Source organism: Cuculus canorus, chromosome 16 (assembly GCF_017976375.1).
Source record: "Cuculus canorus isolate bCucCan1 chromosome 16, bCucCan1.pri, whole genome shotgun sequence".
Classification (NCBI taxonomy): Eukaryota; Metazoa; Chordata; class Aves; order Cuculiformes; family Cuculidae; genus Cuculus; species Cuculus canorus.
The window spans coordinates 4,596,340-4,618,323 of NC_071416.1; the positions used below are offsets into that span (position 1 = coordinate 4,596,340).

General features: G+C 50.5%; 1 protein-coding gene across 3 annotated transcripts in view; it reads right to left on the reverse strand.

Moving 5' to 3' along the window:
* MYH7B (myosin heavy chain 7B) overlaps positions 1 to 14,384 on the reverse strand; it is a 29,558-nt gene extending 15,174 nt beyond the window's left edge. For 2 of the 3 annotated variants that reach the window (XM_054081175.1, XM_054081174.1), the window contains exons 1-10: positions 10,331 to 10,443; positions 10,203 to 10,230; positions 6,013 to 6,105; positions 5,178 to 5,241; positions 4,958 to 5,056; positions 3,819 to 3,922; positions 3,321 to 3,459; positions 1,678 to 1,796; positions 927 to 1,076; positions 415 to 585 (exon numbers count right to left, since the gene is read on the reverse strand). In XM_054081175.1, the coding sequence (XP_053937150.1) occupies positions 415 to 585; positions 927 to 1,076; positions 1,678 to 1,796; positions 3,321 to 3,459; positions 3,819 to 3,922; positions 4,958 to 5,056; positions 5,178 to 5,241; positions 6,013 to 6,066 (900 nt within the window). In that variant the 5' untranslated portion in view covers positions 6,067 to 6,105; positions 10,203 to 10,230; positions 10,331 to 10,443. Of the gene's footprint in view, positions 1 to 414; positions 586 to 926; positions 1,077 to 1,677; positions 1,797 to 3,320; positions 3,460 to 3,818; positions 3,923 to 4,957; positions 5,057 to 5,177; positions 5,242 to 6,012; positions 6,106 to 8,099; positions 8,124 to 8,976; positions 9,074 to 10,202; positions 10,231 to 10,330; positions 10,488 to 10,592; positions 10,737 to 12,474; positions 12,579 to 13,341; positions 13,498 to 14,253 lie in introns of those variants that run through there. The other variant, XM_054081176.1, reaches the window with a different exon arrangement.
* Positions 14,385 to 21,984: the final 7,600 nt, after the last annotated feature.

The window sequence follows — 21,984 nt, forward strand, 5'->3', positions numbered from 1 at the left end:
CTCTAGTGTCCTGAAAGGTTTACTCCTTTCCAAAAACAAAAAAAGGAGAGTTCCCTCCATGCAGTGGTGGAAATGCATCTACTCTGAATCAGCAAGTACTCAAGTAAGCGGCACTGAGGGGCAGTAAGCAGATAGGAAAAAGAGGCAGAGATCACTGTTCTCTGGAAAAAAAAGGTCACCCCAGTTTTTGTGACTCCCTGGTGGATAGGAACAGAATTTCTGTGGTTTCATAAAGTCAAAATTTGTGTCAAAGAGCTGGAAGTTTTGAGATGTAGGTGTGAGGAAAACTACATTGGGTACTTGCCATTGACTGGGGAGGGAATAATTTCATCTCTGGCACCTCTCACTGTTCCAGTCTCTGCAATCAAGCTACCTACTAGAAGTACCATCCCCGTGCCCTGACTCATGCTTTACCTTCTCAATCAGGTCAATGCAAGCCTGGAGGTCCAGGCCAAAGTCAATGAAGACCCACTCAATGCCTTCCTTCTTGTATTCTTCTTGCTCCAGGACAAACATGTGGTGATTGAAAAACTGTTGCAGCTTCTCGTTGGTGAAGTTGATGCACAGCTGCTCAAAGCTGTTGAACTGCAAGAAGAAAACAAACCTGTGTTAGAAGAAGGAGCTCCAGGCATAAAGGGATTCACTCTTCTGCTTTGTCTGGCAGCGAAGAGTGATCCCTGCTAAGCTCAGCTGTATTGCTACCAGAGCAGGTAGCCAGGAATCACTGGAGATGTGCCCACAGCAATGTTAGGACAGTCCTTGTGAGCTGCCTCTTTGCCCCAGATAAATTAATCCAAACAAGAGCTCTTTTTTCTTATAGAGGCCAGCAGTTTCTTGGAGAAGACAAAGCTGTCAGGCATGAGGGGACTGAGATGTTTAGCTACAACTTTCCCCTGAACCCAACACAGGGAGCCCGCAGAACTCACATCAAAGATCTCAAAGCCTGCAATGTCCAGCACTCCAATGAAGAACTGTCTGGCCAGCTTGGTGTCTAGGGTCTTGTTGATCCGAGTCACCAACCACTTGAACATACGATCATAGGTGGCTTTAGCCAGGGCTCCCACAGCGTAGACAACCTGCCAAAGCAAACCACAGAGCAGGTCATGAGCACTTACACTTGCTCTTGTAGAAGCTATAGGCTGAAGAATAGAGCTCCTCCCAGCACACAAAGGACATTCAAGGAGTTCATGGTTACAGTATATGCTTTAAGATTAGTTTTCACATGCTCAAAAATGTGTTCTTGTGTACCTGGCTTGGTCTTAGCCTCCAAGGCCTTTGGATACAGATTCAGACTAAAGGGTTATTTTCAGAAGCTTTGTGCACAGCCGGAGCTTACAGCTGACTTTGGATAGGACACCAGCTCCTACGGTCCTCTTGAATTTTAGTCGAGGACTAGCTTACACTATTCAGGCCAGGTTTGGGTTCCTAATTATGCTGTGGCTGCATTGAACCTCCAGCCTTGGTTAATAATCCAAGTTATCTGCCAGCTCTGCCACCAAACTTTCTCTGCTGCTAAAAGCCAGTAACTGTAGATACATCTTCTCATGCTGCACTGGAGACTCCTCCTAAACTCAAGAGAGTGAACTGAAGCACCAGTCACCCTGTGCAGAGAACATTATGCCTGCAGAGGAGCCTCATTCCAGTGTGAGCAGGGAGCCCGCGTCCCGGCACACTCACCTGTTCCACGTTCTGACCTTTGGTCACGTACTCATTGCCCACTTTCACACGAGGATGGAGCAACCCCTTGATGAGGTCAGCTGAGCTGATTCCCATGAGGTAGGCAGCTTTGTCAGCACCTGTAAAACAGTACAAAGGCATGAGAGGCCAGCAAGGAAGCCCCAGGAAAACAAAAATAAAGAAAACAAAACAAAACCCGACCAACTCTTCTGCTGATCAGTCCTAACTATCCTAGATTTTTCACTTTCTAGCATGATTTTCCATCTTGAATATCACACGATGCTTTTAAAGTCTGGACCTCCTGCCTGAGAAGTTACTGTTTGGAGGAGATAGCCACAGCAGACCTACTGCACCTTATCAGGCTGAGGGGAGACCTTATCACTATCTATAACTGCCTGAAAGGAGGTTGTAGAGAGTTGGGTGTTGGTCTCTTCGCCTATGTGATAGGATGAGAGGGAATGGCCTCAAGCTGTGCCAGGGCAATCTGACATAATGTCCAATGTCAGATTGGACATTAGGAGAAACTTCTTCACTGAAAGGGTTATCGGGCACTGGAACCTCAACCCTGGAGGTATTTAAAAGGATATGATTTAGTAGTGGACAGGTATGGTTGGACTTTATGATCTCAAGAGTCTTTTCCCACCCAGGGATACTATGATTCCATCAAATTTTTGAATTTTCCTGATCTGAGGATCCCTATGTGTTCCAAGCTTGGATTCCCATGCACTAAATTCAAACTGACCAGAAGAGATGTGATCTTTTTGCTTATCTCTCATAGATGACTTATAGCAGATCGTAGCTAGAAAATCACCTCTGTAGGAAAACCACTGCTAGAATAATCATCAGGTAGGATGTTGATATTCCTCAGGCCAGGGGAACTCGTCCTTCATGAACATCAGCATGCCAAAGTCTGATCCAGGTAGTCATTTCTGCTGGATCCCTGCCTCAGCTGATGTACAGTTACTGCTTAAGCCTTCCAGTTAAGAGACAGGGTTCCCCCTTCTCATCGTTCCACATGCTGGAACATCCTCTCCTTGAAGCTTGCTCCGTTACGCCTGGGAGCCAGGCATAACACAGCAGTGTGGAAGCAATAGAAAATATTTGATCCCTGGCTTTTCTGAATGGTCAGGTTTGCTCTGCAGTCTGACTGTACTCTTAGAGCTATGATTTGCCTGGGATTTTCCTGAGCAACAAAGGAGAAGTATTAGACAGTGACTGTATCCTACTCTAACCGCTCCTCCGGAGGCTGTGGCTTGAGCAGGTCCTTACAGTCCTGATCATGGCCCAGCTCATTGGTGGACAACCTGCTCTGGAAGGCTGTTTAATGAAATGCAAGAGAAGAGGTGATGGGAGGGCAGGAGAAGACAAAGCACAGCCACGGTGTGACAGTCTGTGATGTGGCTGAGGCACGGCTGATACAGAAGAGACCACCTAGTGCTTGCAGAAAAGCCTGCCCTCAATATGCCCGCTCAAGGACAAACCCCTTTGTGCACCTACAGCAAGTCCTAAGACAGTGTTTATGCTTGGGGTCATGATCACTGACCTTCACAGACCAAGCCAGGGAAGTTATCACAGTCTGCCCTGGAGGAATTTGCATGCCCAGCCCAGGCTGGGCAGATCTTGGAGCATGGAGCCAAACTCACTTTCAGTGCCATCAGCCTCTGCCTGCTCTTCTCGCTGCTTTTGCTTGAACTTCATGTTGCCGAAGTGCATGATAGCGCCCACTATTTTATAGGAGCCGTATTTCTCATCATTGCTGAAGCCCAAGATGTCCATGGCGTGCTGAGGAGAGAGAGAAAGCAGTATTAGACAGAACAAAATCACCACTCCATGGTGAGGGTTGGTTCTCCCACTGTCTCTTAAGGTGTTCTCCCTATCCTAGGGCTCTGGGCAGGGTGCTCTATCCCTAATGTAGGGAATGACTCTCCCGTATCTGCCTGTAGGAGGCTGTTGAGCAGACTCGCTCTGCTCTTTCTTCTAGCATGTGTAGAGCAATTGCCAATAAACCAGAGGGAAATCAAAGCTAATTTAGAGAAGGACACAGAAAAGCCAGGACACAACCCCATGTCTGCCCAGAAGGAGGTTGTGCCCTCCCTCAGGCCCCTGCTTTGGGCTGTGCAGTGTGAAGGAAGTACACATACATCTGTCGCCATGAGCTCCTCGCCATCATCCAGGTTGTCCACAGTTGTTACGCCTTGAGAGCAGAAGTGGTAGTCATAGGGGTTGAGGGAAAGCAGCAGCATATCTGTTGGGGGAAGACATGCAGAGGGTAAGACTGGTTTAACAGAGACAAAGGTGGGGCAGAGGGGCAGCCCTGGGCACAGAAGAAGAGGTAAAGCTTCACCAGCCTCAACTAGAGGGCACCAGCCAGTGGGAGGAACAGCCTCTTCAAGCCTGGGCAGGTCCACACATGGGTCCACCTCTTCTGTGAGGTGCCTCCTGCCTGCTATCTTGGGATATAGCTTGACTGCAGACTGATTTAGAAGTGGCCATCCATGCCCTTGTGACCACCAGATAAGATTACTGCTCTGCACAGCTCTCCAGACTTGCCTAATAAGGTATTGTTCTCCAGCCAGCAACAAACTCAAGAGCCCTCAGCCAGGAGGCTGACCACCTCCAGGGACTGTGCCAGCCATCTTTCCGCACTGTGGAAAGGTTTCCTGTGCGCTCCGTGTGGTCTGGCACCTGGAGGACAGAGCTGCTCAGAGCACAGCACTGCCCTACTGCAAATTTGGGTCATTTGGGACTGTTCTGGAGAATACATCTAACCCCAGGGCCCTTGCCAGGAGTGAGCTGTGCAGCTGTTTTCAAGCTCACCTGAAAGAGATCACCTCAGTAGGATGGCTGAAGGAGCTCAGAGAGGTCTGCAAAATGCTTCCCCCTACCCCAAAATGAGTAAATATCCAGCCTGCACATGCTGAGGTCAGTGCTGTACCTGCAACATGACAAGGACTCTATGCAAAGCAGCTTTGCAAAGCTCACTCCACCTCAAGTTATCACTTCTCTACTCTTAGACAGTTGCAGAAAAGACTTTAGTCTGGCTTCTCAGTCTATGAGGATAAAGGGGGCTGTACTAGACCACGTCCTGAAATCCCCTCCACCCTGAATTAGCTGCCAATCCTATGATCCTGCACAGCTTGCAAAGCATTTGTGGGCAGTACCCGCATGGTGAGCTGGGTTTGCTTATTTCTTGTAGACCCCTAAGCTGACAATAGAGTTCTTTGTGGCTGTTTTCAGGCCATTGCACCATAAAGGCTACGCTGCAGCCTCACTGCCTTACCTTGCAGCTCCGGTTTCTTCCCAGAGAGAATCTGGTAGTAGATGTGGTAGCTTCGCTCTTTGGGTTGCTGGAAAATCACTCTTGATTTTTCCAGAAGATCTAGAATCAAAGAGGACAGAGGGGTTAGAGGAAGACTTGCTCTTTCCTGGAGCTGACCCAGCACCAGCACAAACAGCGAGGTGAAATCCCTCCCCATCACAGCTGGCATGTGTTTACTCACAGATGTCGATGTCTGCAGAGGCCAGCTTCCCTGAGGGGCCAAAATGGATTCGGATGAACTTGCCCTGAAAATATGCACAAGAGGTAAATGCAAGGCTTGGCTACACAGGTACAACCCTGAACAGCTCCTACAAACCACAGACAAGATACTGCTCATTTCCAACTTCTTAGGTGTCGGCTGCTGCCCGGCAAGTTCCTGGGCTCTGGGAGGGATAGACGAGTGAAGTTCTCTGGTTTGTAACATGCAGAGTATCAGACAGCATCACCTAAGGCTTTAAACACTAGGCATGCTGAAATTTCATTCACAGCATATAAATCCCTGTCCTCAGGCCTGTTCTTAAAGTTAAGCACTTCTGCAGGGTGGTGGGATACTGAGCCTGCCTGCAGCCTCCTGCTCTGTGAGGTGCTGAGCAATCTCACCCAGGAGTGCCTCTTTTTCCTCCAAGCTCAGGCATCAAAGCCACCTGTGGCTGAGGAGCTCTGCATCCCACAGCAGACCCAAGCTTGGCTTGGCAAAGAAAGGTGCTGCTTCCTGGATGGGGCAGGTTGTCTGTCCCAGCTTGAGAACTCCAGGGTGAGCTTAGCAGCCCTCTCAGCTTCGGTCCTGTAAGGGACTTCTCTCCAGCTGTGACGCCAGGGCGATTCATTCTGACCTGCACACCATTTACTGCACTGATATAACCAGAAGCAGCTTGGTCTCAGCAGTGTGATCCCACTAGGAAGCAGGGCCAGAGTACTGTTATATGCCTTTGGCTCACACCACACAAGACCACAGGCAATGCATTCAGCTTGCATAAACGTGGCACATTAACTCTCTGTCCTGCTGAGACACTTACAAAACGCGAGGAGTTGTCATTTCTTATGGTTTTGGCATTGCCAAAAGCTTCCATAGCTGGGTTAGCCTCAATGATTTGATCTTCGAGGGTGCCCTGGAAAACAAAACCAAAGGATGTGTCAGGTCCCACCCAGCCCAAGGGGTTCTGTTAGCAACAATACAGGGAAACAGAGTGAGGGTCCTTGCACCATCTGCCTGCTCTGCTCGCTTGCTGTCTTTAAGAGCCTGCTGTTCCTGAGGCACCTCCTTGTCTCATGAGGCAATGCAGCTCGGTTTAGGGGTCAGCAATGCTCTCTGGAGGCTTCTCTTTGCCTAAACTGGTCCCTCTGAAGATCCAGGCTATTGTCTCCTCTGCACACAGCAGTCCTGAGCCCCCTTCTTAAGCTGCTACAATATGCAAACCAACAGCAAGCATGCACTGTCACCACAACAGTCTGAAACATTTCAGGCTCTTTAAATCTGCCAGGCAGTTCCTCTTCCACTAAACCAAAGTCTTGGACAGTTCAAATCACAGCACATTGCAAAAGAAGAGATCCAAACCCAGTCTGTGACTCCCTACCCCAATAACATGTCCAGCAGAGTCACAGTGTGATGGGAACACTTCCCAGGTTTCAGCTGGCATGCTCTGCTGAACGACTGGAGTTCTTCTGAGCAAGCCCCAAGAGTAATCCTCCCCTAAACTTGTTTTTCCATGTGTGTTTCACATGCAAAGACAAAGAGGCAACCTTTAAATGCAGGCAATGCAGGACAAGAATTTGAGGAGAGAAGCAAGAGACTCATTGGCAACAGTAGTAGAGTTTGGTGGCTCAGGCACTTGCAGGATTTTTCATGAGAGCTTTTGCCTGTGCTCTAACACGTCACAGTCCATAGGGCTTTCCTCAGGTGGGAAACACCAAGACCCACACTCTGTTCAAAGTTGGCCCCGTCTCTGCATCTCCAGGTGTGGGATGGATGAAAAACACAGGGAGCAGCCACGAATCACAGCTTTACTAACTGCATTTTGTCACTTGGGTGTCCTTTGATTGTTTATCTTTGAATTCAGCCCGATATAATATTGCCTGGCCTGTGAGATGCAATGGAGCTGCCCCAAGAGCTACCCTGGGAACCTCCGATTCAGTCTCCCCTGCTATCTTGCTGTTAGTAAGTTTGCCCAAGCAGTCGGAGACTCATATGTTAATGAGCATCCCCCCCCCTAAAGAGTGTGCATCATCTTCAGTGCTTCAGAGAAACGGTATACAGCTGAGCCCTTGGGGTGCTGGGAGCACCAGGGACTGTACCTTAGCTGGATATCCAAAGGCTCTCAGTTATTTCCTTGGAGCTAAGCAAGCACCTCAGAAATGCACCCCAGAGAAGGACATCAGCGCTGGCAATGTGGTGGGCCAAGGCAGTTCAGGTCTTTGCTGAGGGTGCCATGTCCAGGCATCATCAGGGCCCCAGTCTGCAGCCAAAGCCAAGTGCTGCCCATGGCAAAGAGGCTCTTTCCCAGCAGCTCCGCACCACTGCCCTTAGCTGGGCTTTGAGGCTTGCGGGGACATGAGAATAGAGGCTTCACCTGATCTTTGGAGGAGCCCATGCCCAGCCAAGAGTATAGCACAACTCTCCAGGTGACAGGTCTACATGGCCAACTCTTTGCGGGGACAACTCTACATAGGGAGTCTCAAACCCTAACCTTAACCATAACCCTCCCTGCACAGAGTTGTCCCTGAGGACAGTTGGCTGTGTAGAGTTGCCCCGAGGAGAGTTGTCCATCATGGAGAGTTGGCCACAGAGAGCTGGACATAGAGAATTGTCCCTTTCTGCCAGGCAAACTTTGTGTTGACTGGAAATGAGTGTTTGAAGATTAATAATCCCTTGAGAGAGAGGTTGGAGTTAGAAAGGTAGAAAGTCACTGAGAGATGAAACACCAAAGCTTCAAACTATGGGAAGGTGGGAGATACAAAGCCCAGCAGAGAACTTAACGCTGAGGCAGCCCTTGCTCCCAGATCCAAGGCAGAGACCCCATACAGCCATTCCTCATCAGCCCGCCACAGCTCCATGGTGCAGCAGAACTCTGTCCTCAACATCAAAGATTAGGTCTACGACACTTACCCCAGTTTTAGTGGCAAGAGCTGCCTAGAGAAAGGAAAGAAAATTGTCTTTAGAAACCCAGAAAAGCCAGGCAAGAAGCACAAGAAGCACGGTCAGAAAAGCAGGGCATGACCATTTAGTGCCAAAAAACGTCCAAGAAAAAACCAGGAGGATTAAACTTTATAAAAGATGCCAAAAAAAAGTTAAATAGATTAGAAAATAAAGAAATGCATCAAAAAGCAAGAACAGTTAAATCCAAACCCAAAGAAGAGTAAAGAAGATAATGCTGAAGTATTGCTTGTCTGATACCTAAAGCAGAAAGTTTGTTTCTATAGGGTAAAAGCAGGCTGGAGCCTCAACATATCAAGAAGAGATAAGCAATCGCAAGGACAGCTCAAAAATAACCAGCACCAAAGAAATGCAAGAATCAAAACAAGAGCAAGAAAAGCACAAGGTAGAAAAGGGTCAAAATGAACGAGAGGAAAAAAAAAAGAAAAGAGAAAAGGATGAAAAGCAAGGCTTAAAAGAGGCAAGGCGGGAAATGACAGGTTTACTCCATTCTTTTGATGCTGCTTAAGAAGAAGATTTATGGGTTGTTGAAGGAGGAAGAGAAGATAAAGAGGGCATTAAAGCACCTCTTCTAGGTGGCACAAATTCAGCAGCCACATGAAAAAGAAAATCCATTTCCCCTTGAGTAGAATAATTTCAAGCCTTGCTTGTTCAAAAGTCAGGGAAAAGCCAAGGCCTGGGTGCGTCAGACCAAAACACGCTTCCAAATGCAAAAAGTTGGGGGAAGGATAAAAAAAGGAAAAATAAGAAGAAAGGGAGAGGGAGGAGGAAAGAAAAATAATAATAAAGGAAGAAAACAGCAGGAATTTCTTTCAAAAGAGGGTCTTACTAATTTCTTGCCCGGTGCGTCGCCCAAGGCTGCGACAATGGCAAAGTACTGAATGACCCGCTTGGTGTTTACAGTCTTACCAGCACCAGATTCTCCGCTTAGAGTAACAGAAATACACAGATCAAGGACATGAGGCAAAGAACAGGCAAAACGTCAAACAGAGCCCCTGCCGACCTGCCGCCCCCTTTTCATGCCAGGAGAAAGAAGCCAAGTATCCAGGAAAGCTGGCACTATCAATCCCCTCCAGCCTCAGGGTGTACGTGCTTGTCTTTGGGACTTGTCTTTGTAGCGAAACCCAGCTCCATCCTTGCCGTGTCCTCAGGCTGTGAGCGCCAGCTCTGCTTGCCTCCTCCATGGTGCCGCGGGGGGTCAGCTGCCCCACCACAGCTATGGCAGGAGGTGCTGGCGCCCACCAAGGCTGTACAGGCCTGGCCCCAGGGCTTCAGCTGTCCAGGATCAGCCAGAAACCGGCTTCTCCTGCTCCTGTTTGGGTAGTTTCAGCACGTCCCAGTTTGCTGAGGGGTCTTGGAGATGGTGGTGGCACCATGCTGGGGTGAAACCTGCTTGGGTGGGCACGGGGGCCGGAGTGCCCGACATGGGGTGCAGGTGGCCAGCGGGCCAGCTGAGCTCATCCCTATAGTTAGCTGCTCTCCCATTGTAATCTCAGATCACAAAGAGCCGGGGGGGAGCTAGGGGGGCAGAGCTGCCACCAGACACGAGCCAAGCATCTCTCCACAGCCCCTGCCTTTCCTAATTAGGCTATGGACAAGGCTAAAAATGTCTGTGGCTCCTGGCAGCGGCGAAGGGTCCTTTACAGTCCTTTATATAGCCCTTATCTATATGTCACTTGAAATCAACCTGGCCTACACCCTCCCACGTCACCCTCCGGCCACTGTCACCGCCATCTCCCTCTGGCCTTGGCCTCCATCTCTCCTTCCCCCTCGCTCCTTGGAGGACACCGGCAGCCAGAGCTCCCCACAGCAGCTGTTGGGGTGTGGGGGAGCCTGCCCGCTGAGCCCGCGCGTGGGGCTTTGTCACCTGGTGTGGTGGCAGACTGGGTGGGAAGGGACGGGGGGACAACAGCTGCTGAGGCAGGGGGGGACATGACTTGGGGGACCCTCTTTGGGCACAGGGTGCCCATCCAGGGCTCCCCTGGAAGGGCAGCATGGGTTTCTTGATTGCTCACACCAGGGCTGGGCAGGGCAAGGGCATAGAGGAAAACTTACGTGATTAGCATGGACTGGTTTTCACGGTCTGGAAGAGAAGGAGAAGGCATTAAGTCAATGCTATCCATCTCATCCCTGCCCCAAGAGCCCAAAATCCCCCAAGATGGGGTCCCAAGGCGAGGGCTTACTGCGCAGCATGTCATTGTATGCGTTGTCAGCGATGGAATAGATGTGTGGAGGTGCCTCAGAGCGCCGCTTGCCCTTGTAGGCTGCCACCACGGGTGCCGTGTAGACGGGCAGCCACTTGTAGGGGTTGATGGTGACGCAGAAAAGCCCCGAGTAGGTCTGCAAGAGGAAAACGGGCAGATGAGGGACAGGGGTGCCCTGACACCTTCTTCACCTCCGCACCCCACAGGGTCACCTCCCGTCCCCCAGGCACAAGCAGCTTACGTAAATCATCCAATGGGAGTAGCGACGCTTCAGGTTGTAGAGCACAGAGGCCTCATTGAGGTGCGTCAGCATGGCCATGTCCTCGATCATGTCAAACTTCGGGGGGTTCATGGCCTGCAACTCATCCTCCTTCACCACCCGTGTCTGCCAGAGAAGGGGGGACACATCAGATGGATGCCAGCCCCCACTGAACACCCTCTCTCCCCAAGCCCACAAGGGGACAGACACACAGACAGTAACGCACTCTGTACAAATCTGTCTCCACGACTGCTGTTCTACCTACAGGGCTGCCCTCTGTTTCGAGGTGATGAAGCTAGGTGACTCCCACCAGCACTCTGGCCACCAAGCCCCAGACCTGTTCCCTCCCGGGGGTGATGGACTGTTCGAGCATGACAGAGGAGGTCCAAGCTGGGACGCACCAAGATGTTCACCCTACAATGTGCTTGAAGCTCCCACCCTGCTCTCTTCTTCACAGCCTAAAGCCTCACAATGGCACGGTCTTTCACTCAGAGCGGTCCCTGGTTATTTGGGCAAACATCTGAAGCCTGTACCCCGTCACTTATAGCTGGATTTATTTAATCCTGTGAAGCCAAAAGCTTGGAAACTATTGTTTTATGTATCTAGCCTGAATGGAAGAATCTGGATTTAGCAAATTGGCTTGCAATAAAGACTAAATGAAAACTTTCAAACAGTTTTGTTTGGTGAGTACAAAGTGCATGGTGTTAAAAGGCGCTAGGTGTTAAGAACAGCAGGGCTGTTAGAAGGAGAAGGGTGGGGTTATTTCTCTCAAAACTGTTCCTGCTGGAAATGTTAATCCAGGGAAAGCAGCTAAAGTTTCAGAGTTTGTAAATCTGTGACAAATTGTTTAAAAGACATTTTCAAGAGGGAACAGCAAAAAAGGTTTGGAAACGACTTTGTTCTCAGACTCTGAAGAGCTTTTAAACATCAGAATAAACCGTTTAAATCTATACCCCCTCCCTAATAAATTTTATTTTGGAGAGGGGAAATTTCTTTACTTTTTTCCCCAGTTCCAGACAAAAAAATATTTTCAAAGCCTTGACACTTTTCAAAGATGATTACATGTATTTCTTCTAAATTCATTAGATATGAGCACTTCTCAGTGCCACACCGACTAGCCAAGAAACAGAAATAACAAAGTCTACCATTCACTGCCCGGGCAGGTCCTTGTTCTTTCTCCCAGTTTTACACCAGTGTGAGTCTCTGCACCACCGCACTGAAGTTTCAGGGCCATGTGACTCCCATGGCCGAGAAAGGAATTTTAATTAAGCTAATTTGCAGCTATTTGTACTGGATAGCATCTTGACAAATATCAGGTGATCCAGCTTGCTTTGCCTCCCCCCGCTGGAAAGCTGGAGCCTCACCACTAGACATAGCCGATCCTTCCCCTTAGTCCAGCACCCGTTCTCCCAACAGCACTGCTCATCCTGCTGCAAATCCAAGCTAAAACGAGCAGGAATTGGTCAATTGGCCCCTTACCTCTTGTTCCAACCTTCTAGGTGAGCCGGGCAGCGGTTCAGCATTGCAAAGGGCTGTATTGGGGCAAGTGCTGCCTTCAGGCAGACCTTCCTCCCATGGCCAGGAGCTGTGCTGGACCAGCCTAATTGTCCTCCTTCCATCTGTCCTGCAGGGTCAACCGTGTTTGAAAGCAAACACTCGGCGGGGGATGCTGAACTGTTGCCACTCTTGGCAAGTAACTGGCCTACGTGTCCTGACACACTGCAGTGTGTGTCCCCTCGGGGCATGACTGATTGCTGAGCGTGGAAGGGTTATCAGCAAGGATTTCAGACGTGATCCTGTCACACATATCACCCAACAGTACCCACTTGGCTCTCCCTTGGGAAATGAAAGGTATTTTGCTTACTTCCTTATTTTTGGTTTCCACAGTGACTTTGCCACCAGTGCTTTCTTTGATTTCCACTTCAATATAAGCTTCTTTCTCATCCGGGATCCAAGCTCGCTTCTTTCCTGGAGAAGGAGGGAAAAAAGGAAAGGGAAGGGAAGGAAAGGATACAAAAAAAACAGGTTTAAAGGTGGGAAACCATTTCAAGTTTTCAACAGAAAGACACATGAATTCAGTTTGATAACATGGAAGGGCAGCAATTATTTCTTCCTACACTCTTGGTCACAGTAGCTGTGATTTCTTTGCCTTTCTCACGTCTGGCAGCTATGTAATTTGCCGGGGTCAACATCTAAGGCTGACAGAAGCCTGCTGCTTCATGTAAGCTTGCAATCAGACTGTCATGAGAAAAAGGATGATGAGAGGAAGCAAAATTCTCATTTGCCAAGCAGAGAGGAATGAGGCAGAGCACGAGCCGGGCCCTGGAGCCAAAGCACAGCAAACCCACGGTACAGCAGCATGGCTGGGACAGAGCAGGAGGGCTGTGGGGTGAGCTCTGCACATCTCCAAAATGAAATGGAGCTGGAGGAGGCTTTGCCATCTGTCCCTCTCCTCATCTCCCTCAGCTCTCCTGTCCTTTAGGGTCCAGGGAGTTGAAGAGCCACCTTTGCCTGCTCCTCAGAAGACAAGGGGACAGTCAAGAATCTGCTTTTCTTACATCTGAGATCTTACTGTCCTCCAGGGTGGTGGGGGCAATTCTGCAGCACCCGCGATACCATAGGTACCAGCATGGGGAAGGGGATGGGGATGCTCGCCATGGCGAGACATGGCCATGGGGTTGGCTTACGGAACATATATGAGGCTGTTCCAAGAGCTGCCTTGGGGTCTTACCATCAAATGGGATTGTCTGAAGCTTCAGCTGCTCCGTGTAGCTTTTCCGGAGGTATGGAGCAGCCTCCCCAAACTCGCTCATGTCCAGCATAGACATCTTGCCCAGCCGGAGGAAGACTTGGCAGCAGTGAAGGAAGAGCGAAAGACACCTGAATACTGAAAGGAGAAGAGGAACAAGGGGTCAGTGCATAAGGAAAGCACCCACTGCTGGGCTGCCACCCAAGAGCAACATGGTCACCAAATGTGCTTTTAATTTGAGAGAGCGAGAGAAAGCAGCAACAACAATACCAGCAAATAATAACTATAATTACAAGACAGTTATTTGTCTTCTTCCCTTCTGCTGTTATCAGCCCCACACTTGCAAGTCCTAGCTGGGTGAGCCAGCATCACTTTGGTGTCAAAATCTGTATTCACATTTCAGGCATCACCAGAGATCGTCAACGACACCACTTTTCTTGATAAACCCAGTTAAAACCTATTCCAGCTCTACAGACCCGTTGGAGCTCTGGTGCCCTGTACAACGCCTCTGCAAAGACCTAGGTCTGTTTTGCAGAGCAATATTGTAGGAAGATAAAAGCAAGACTGGAGGCATTATCCCTGGAAGGACCTCTTCTAGAAGACTGCCATGACAGCTGCTTGGAAAAGCACATTTACAATAGTGCTTTCCAATATCCATCTAATGTGGTATCACGCAGCAGAGCTCTGAAATGCCACAGCAAGCACGAACGTAGCCACTGCTGGTAGCCAGCAACCTGACAACGTCAGCAAAAACGCTCTTGATCCAGGTCTGTCCCACCCTTCCCTGTATGCCTGGAGTCAGCCCCTGTCCTCCAGGAACATCCACGCTGCGGAGGTGAAGCGGGTTAGTAGCAGAGGACAGGCGTGCACACAGACATGCTCTTTCTTACTAACCTTGATGATAGGACTGAGTGGCTGTGTGCGTGCAGCAAAGCCCCTTTTTATTGTGTCTGTCAAGGTCAGAGTGGGAAAAGATATGTCAGAAATTCCCATGTGTCATGTCCGCACAGCTCCATTGGTGCTGCTGTCCCACTGCCCGGAGAGACACAAAAGGCAAACTTCGCTTTTATCTCTCTGCAAATGCAGCCTGGTTATTTTTATTCCTGTATTGTCAGGCGAGTACAAAGGCAGAGCGAGAGACTCCAGCTCTGGGAGGCAGCGCAGCACTCCAAGCCTGCCCGTTCTGCCTCTCTGGCTGGGACCAGAGGAAAGAGAGCTTCACCATTTCCTCCTGCACCTGAGCAATGGGTTCTCCTGCTTCTTCCCCACACTGTGCCAGGAGAGCTGCTGCCTGGTGGGATGCGTGCAGCCACTGCCCTTTCCGAGCTGGAGCATCCCAACCTCTCACTCAGCTCTGGTTCAGGTCTCTCCAGCCAGACTGCCTAGAAGCAGCGGACTGGGGAAAGACCTCGGGGCTTGGGCCCTGCTGCTCTGCTGTTTCCTTCTCAAAGGGCTTGGCTTGTTTCTTGAGGCAGACCAGCCACTGCCCATTTAACACCAACGACCACAAACACCAGAATTTGGTGAGGTCCTGGCACACGTTGCCCAGAGAAGCCTTGGCTGCCCCATCTCTGGAGGTGTTCCGGGCCAGGTTGGATGGGGTTTAGAGCACATGGATCCAGTGGGAGGTGTCCCTGCCTGTGGTAGGGGAGTTGCAACTGGATGATTTTTAAGGTTCCTTACATCCCAAGCCAGTCTATGACTCTATGTTTCTATGTTAATTTACTCTTCTGGTTACATGGATGAAACTCAACAGTTTGGCCAGAGGGGCCTGATGCTCCCCTGAGCTGTCGTGGCCTCAGAGCAGCCCCCCAAGTGCAGGCACGCTGCTGTGGATGGGCTCTACCTTTGGCAAGGTCTGCCCAGTGGTAAACCCCACATCCTGCTCCCTTAGCTCGCTCACCTTGGTGGGGGAGCTTGGTTCATGGCTAGGCTAGATTAAAACATCTCTCAACAGAGAGGTTGCTGGGTTTCCTCCACACCGTTTTACCCAGGCAGCATCCAAGACACTGTACATTGGCAGCCTGGAGCAAACCTCCACCCTAGCAGCACCACCACAGGCTGCCTGAGATGGGAATAGGTTTTAGCAGCGGCCATCCAAACCCACGGCTGTGCCAAGGGGATTTCTATCCCAGGCACAAGGAAAAGGCATTTCAGTTGCTGGTATCTGAAGAGTAGTGAGATTTCTACCCTTTGGGCTGGCTGTGTTGCTGTTCCCCGAAGGACCCTCTTGCCTGCCCACCAAGTACCCTGCTCCTCTTTTCACCTTTGCTTTGGTGCATTTAAAAAGCAAAGCAGGGCTGGATATATTTCTGCATCCCCTCTCCCTCCTGCCTGCACCAGGATGTGCCACTGCCAAGGGCAGGACCAGCGCCCACCTTCCCCAGGCCAAGGGGCCCCGCGGAGCAGCCCAGCGATTGCAGCCAGGATGTGCACTCCCCACCAGGATGGGTTACCGTCATTCAGACCCCTCAGAACATGGGCAGAGGACCCTCAGAGCTGCCTTCTCCTTCCCAGACACTCTATGTCCCTGATGGGAGCAGAGGCACTCCTGGGCTGCTTGGATTCAATGCAGGCTCATGTGAAACGAGCTGCAACCACCTCCAGAGCTGGACATCAGCCTATCTAGAGCTGCCTGACTTGGGATCCACATACACGTGCAGGGAGGGGCAGGATCTGGCCCCTCCAGACAATCCAGAGGGCTGCATCCCCCAGCCTTGGTCAGGGGTCACCTTAGTGCCTCTTGGCTCCCCAGTTGTGTGGTCATGTCCTGGGGACAAAGACATTAGAAATAACCCCACTGAGGTGATGCTGGAAACCCAGGGCCCATGGCTGCAGGGTTTTGCTATTCCCAATTCAGCAGCCTTCAAGCTCCCAGAAGACCTGGGGTTGTTGTAGCTTCCTGAGGACAGGGGAAACTGAGGCACGGGGTGATTAAGTATTAGCTGCACAGCGCTGTGCCCAGGCTGAACGTGGCATGGCCACATCCACAATAGCAGCACCGGGAGCCACTTAGGGAATGTGGTTTCAGCCTGGGCACACCGCCCAGGTTACAGAGAGAATTTTGCAGCTCCAAGAATTTCCCTGAACCTAAACCAAGCACCAGAGAGGATTCCACTAAAGCCCCAGCAGTGGTGAGTCCTTCCATCCAGCCTGCTGGATCCACATCCAGCCTGCTGGATGGAAGGGTTTGCCACTGCACCCCATGAGTCTGGGTACCCAGTGCGGTCTCCTCTACACCTTCTTGACAGGCAGGGTTAATAAACACACACCCCACCTCTGCGCCCCCCCCCCCGCGCTTTGGAGTGAAGTTTGGGAGACTCCTGGAGGAAAGGAGGACTCCAGACTTGTCCCCTGGGGCTTGATCCTCAGCAGAGAGGACGGCTGAACTCAGGGATGGCTTGAGGTTACTTCATTGATTGTGCAGTGTAATGTAAGAACTTTGCACGGTGCCAATCTTGCTCATGACTTAAAATGTTCCCATGGAGGGGTGCCTGTAGCATGAACAGAGCAACCTTGAGCACATCAGGATAAAATGGGGTGCAAGTCCCCGTGTCCATGCTCCATGTGGGCACCCTCTCATCAGGTTGCTGATCAGAAGTTCAGGTTCTCATCGGGATTTGGCAGCAGCTGGAGCAGAGCTGGGCTCTGCAGATGCATCTACTGCAACTCCCCTGGAGAGACCACCAGACAGACAGCAGTGCTGAGACCCCTCTTGACCATGGTGAGACAGAGGTGCTCAACCTTGCTGAGATGGCAGAGTTTCAGTGTCCTGATGAGCCCCAGGCCTTGGTGAACCACAGGTCCTCTGAGGTCACCCTGGTGGTCTTCTGCCTCTCTGTCCTGGCCTTGGAGTCAGGTTTCCACCCACACCCTGGAGGGACCAGAGGCCTTTGGTGGGTCTGGTGCCAAGTACCTTTGCCATCAGGACCCTGGCAGTGGGAAGAGCTCTCGGCCCAGACCTACCAGCTGGCCCAGCCTCACACATTCTTCTCAGGGCACGTACCCGCCCCACGCTCTGCTCACCCCCTCCACTGCCTTATCTTTAAAGCGATTTTATTTTCGGAGATTCCTTCTGCAGTTCCTTCTGTTCGCCCTAGTTTCTCACCCTCTTTGAAGAGGTTCCAGCAGGGTCCATCAAAGGCCAAGCAGATCTGTAGAAAGGGAAATGTGGAATGGTTGCTCCAGCAGCTGCTGAACTGCACTTCCTCTGGGTTCGGGTGTTTTCAGCACTGGCGTTTGTGATGTGGTTTTTCAGGGTGGTAGGAACGTCATCCTCATATGGCTGGCAAGGTCTGAGCTGTGCCCTGCTCAGACAGGTGTGATGGGGCATCCTCAGAGAGGCAATGCCCGTAGAGGGCTCCTACGGACCTCCCACAAAACCCCAAGGGCACAGCAAGGAGCCCATGGCTCGAGCCCATGGCTCTAGCCCTAGCAGAGGGATATTTGGTTTAGGTGCCTGTTGCCCAAAGCAAACAGCCTGCTTGAATGTCCCACCAGCCCTGCACGACCATTGTCAGCAGTGGGAGCATCTCCCTGACCACTGAGGTACCCAATTCCTCTTCCTGTAGCTCTGTGCTTGATGTTGGCCTCCCATGATATGACGGAAGATGATGGGGCTCCTCAGAGATGTCCCAAGGGCTGCACAAGCCTCTCCCCATGGGACACCACACCACCAGCACCAGACTGTGAAGCTGCCTCTTCAATGAGCGCTTTATCATCAGATCAGCTCCTAACCAGCTCTGAAGAGCCAGGAGGGTGCCAGCGCCTTAGCCATGCTCTCCGGAGAAATTCCCTGGCTGCTCCCTGACCCCCAGGAGGAATGTTTCCCATTAGCAGGCTCTGATAAGTGGCAGGAAGGAGAATTACTCTACGTGTCGGACAGTTTGCTAGAGGTTTCCACACTTAACATATCACAGCTATCAGCTCCCTGAAATGCACTGGAGGGGACTGCAAAAGTGGCTGATTAGATAAAGACAATCTGCAGAGGAGCTATTTCAGGCATATTTCCATCAAGAGAGAATGTCTGCTCACAGTGAGACAGGCGGAGGTGACAGGACAACGCTGCCACCCCAACAATGTCCCTCTGGCTCAGCTTGGCCATGCAAGATTCCCTCCAAAGCAAACCCCCAAATCCTCACAGCTTTATCCCATCAAGGCAAGAGAGACAGCAGCTACCACAACAGCACAGCTTGCCTTACACCCCTCAACAGCAGCAGGAGATGGGTGCAGCAGTGATGCAGATGCCCTCATGGTGCTTGGGATGGGGTTAGCACTCATCTCACAGCTATGTAAGCACTTTCCAGCACAAATGCCCTGCTGCCTGGCCATCTACCCCAGTGCTTCTCCCCCTGTCCTTTAGCTGGGAGTGAAGCGCTGCCTCTGTAACCCTTCATGGATATGCATGAAGCTGCTGCCATGAGCGCTTCGATGCAGTGGTAGGCACGTCACCATGGCATGAGGCCTGAGCAACACGGGCATGCTGGTGGCTGACCCCCCAGGCACTGTGCTTACACCGCATGCAGAAAGTCTCTAAAATGAGTATTAGCATGGAGAAAGCATCTGGAAGAGACACGATGTGAGAAATTAGCATCCAGAAGCAAGCAGGGTGCTGGGAAGGTCACACGCAGGCATGGAGACAATGAGCTCACCTGGAGACTGGGGAAATCAGAGGGGGTTTGTTTGCTTGCTTTGAATTTACCAACTTTGAAGTTTTAAGCAGTTTTCTTCTAGGGATTGCCACCACAAAGTATCTGTTTGGAAATTAAGGTTGCACTGAACACTGCAAAAATTACAGAAATGTGTGAACCTTTAGTGAAGATGCTTGAGGTTTTAGTGATGCACTTCAAAACAATGAGAGAAAAGAGAATCTTGCTCTGTTCATTTGAATACTTAATAGCACTTTAATTGCAGCTGGCCTGCTGGGAGAGACCCTGGCAAACAGCAGCCACTGGAAATCATGACTAAGAGCTGCCTTGGAGGCTGCTAGGGAGCTGCAGAGCCTGACCAGAACCAGAGCTGGGATGCAGTTCTGCCAGTTCATATGCAGATCTGCCCCTGCAGTGCCCTGGTTGTTCTGGGTTTGCATCAGTTTTCATCTGCTTTGAGATCTGCAAGTACAAGGTTGAGCAGTGTCCTCCATACACACCGAGCCCACAAAACCAGCCACTTGCAGAGCATCGGTCCCTGGGACAATTCCATCCCAGCCTCCCGCTTTCTCCATTCTTCATGCACTTCTTCGCCCCATGGGAAATTAGACTAGAGTGGTGTTAGGACATAAGCCAATGGAAGTGGCTGCGCTGGGCTGGGATCTGCTTGGCTTTAGCAGTTGTTTCTTTGGCCTGATGAAGGCCATGGCTCTGTTCTCTTGGCCCATCAACGCAACATTCTGCTTACCACAGGCTCAGGCTGCTCAGCTTGTCCTCCCCACTGCATTCGGCCATTAAGCCTCGCACTAGATTGAGTTCAGTCTATGTCATGACATGGGTCAATTGTTCAAGATGGAGTGGCAACAGTTCTTTGTGGGATCTGGTAGGCCTGGACCTTTCTCAAGACTGCCTGTCACCTAGGAGGGAGCAATATTCCTGCATGTCCTCAAATCATGACATCCTCATTATGGCCTATCAAACAGAATGGACTTATTTTTCTCCAAATTGCAGCCAACGTCTGATTCCAGGTTTCCAGCCTCTATTCTGAATATGTCCTGGTAGGATACCATCTTGCAGACAGCAACTACACCCCCTGTCCTCACGCAAGGCTCTTCTCCACGGCACTTGGGCTCAAGGATTACCTTGATCATCCCAGTGCAGCAGCTGAGCCGGACACACACCTGGAGCCCTGCCTTCCCCCAGCAGAAGGGGATCAGCATCCATGTCTGGTGCCCACCTCGGTGATGCAGCAGCTTGGGCACAGTCTGGGGAAGTGAAGGTGCAGTCAGATGCAGGTTGAGCACAACAGCTTTGTTTTCCACCAGCCAGTCCTGCAGCCTCCCTCACTCCCCAGCTTGGTGCTATTTATACCTTGCTTCACCGCCACTTCACCATGCAGAAAGGCCCGGTGGAAAAGCTAAGGAAGTGAAATTACTTTCGGGGAAGAAATGACACTACCCATTTATAAATAACCTGGGTTTCATTGATCTTTTAGATGCTCCCTTGGCAGAGAGTCCAATGTCATCGCTCTAGAAATGCAGACAATACTTGGGCATTGTTTTATTCTCAGTTACAGGGAAAAGGACAGCACCAGCTGCCTTTCTATCTTTAGCCCATGAGAGCACTCTTCAATTGTTCTGCACTTCAAACAATAGGCACACGTGTGGGGGGTTTGAGATTGCTGGCCTTCCCAGAGCATTTTGCATTGAAATGTGGCCTTAGAGACAATAGATTTCTTTCATGCCCTGTCTGAAGCTGGTATTTATATGACAGAGAAGCCAGGGTGTAAGAGCTCCATCTTATTTTCCTTGTGCATGATGGGCCAGCAAGAGGTTCATCTCCCTGGGGAGCCCTCTGAACTCTCTTCCACAAAAATAGCCCTATTGTTCTCTCTTTGGCTGGTGCCGAACATCACACCATCCTCTTCGCTCGCAGGGTCAAGTTAATGGCTTTGGTGCTATTCTATTGCAAAAATGAGTTTCTGCATTAATGCACAAATACTCTGAGCTACAACAGGGTTGGCCAACTTCATACTTGGTTATGTGGGTTTAGAGCAAGGGAGAATTGGGGAATTTTTTTGCCCTGTTCCAGGGTACCACGGAATTGAGCATATCCGCATGCGGTTGATGAGCAATTCTTTGAAGGCGTTGAGGGGCAGCCAGGCACCCAGCTCTGCAACCCACCCGTCAGCTGCAGTGTATCAAATGCCTGCGCATAACTCAGCAGTGTCGTGGGCAACCGATCTGCTCACTCTCTGGTGGCTCTGACAGTGCCCTCAGTGCCTGGCTGCCCCTGCCCTGCATTGCCGAGGAACCTGGGCTGTGTGTGGCCATCCCGGGTGTGGGATGTGGTTGTGTGCAGGACGTACCTGCCACAAAGCTCCCATTCACGCACCACTCTCTCCCAAGTGAGAAAAGCAGGGTCATGTCAGAACTATTTATTCCCCTGTGTTGTGGCTGATGTTGTATTGAGTTTCAATTGTCTGAGCCCCAAGCAGCCTTTGAAAGGGGACGCGACATCCCAAAGCCACAAAGCCCATCTTTGAAGGCTCTTTAACAGCCAGAGCAGAGGTTTACAATTATAAAGCGCTTTTCTTTAAACTTTGAGGGACTCTATTTTTAGCAAATAAAGATAATGTCCCAGTTGCTGTTGTTCATCTTTTGTTGCATGTAACCTGCCAAATACTTACCATGTCTGCCATATTTTTTTAGCATTTAACCTTCTCTGAGCCGCATTGTGGCTCTTACGCTGTAGCAGGGATTACGGATGATTTGCATGTACAAATCCTCCCTGGGCTACTGGATTACTATGAAAAGATCTCATTCTCCAGACTGAATTTGGAAATGAGAAAGAAAAGGCAAGCCAGAGCTCTCTATAAGAACAGTTTTTGCAGTCAGAGCAGGGTGTATTTGTTCTGGCAGCTCCTGAGGACAGGTCAGCACCTTTTTCCACCTTACTTGCAATGAAATTGGACCAT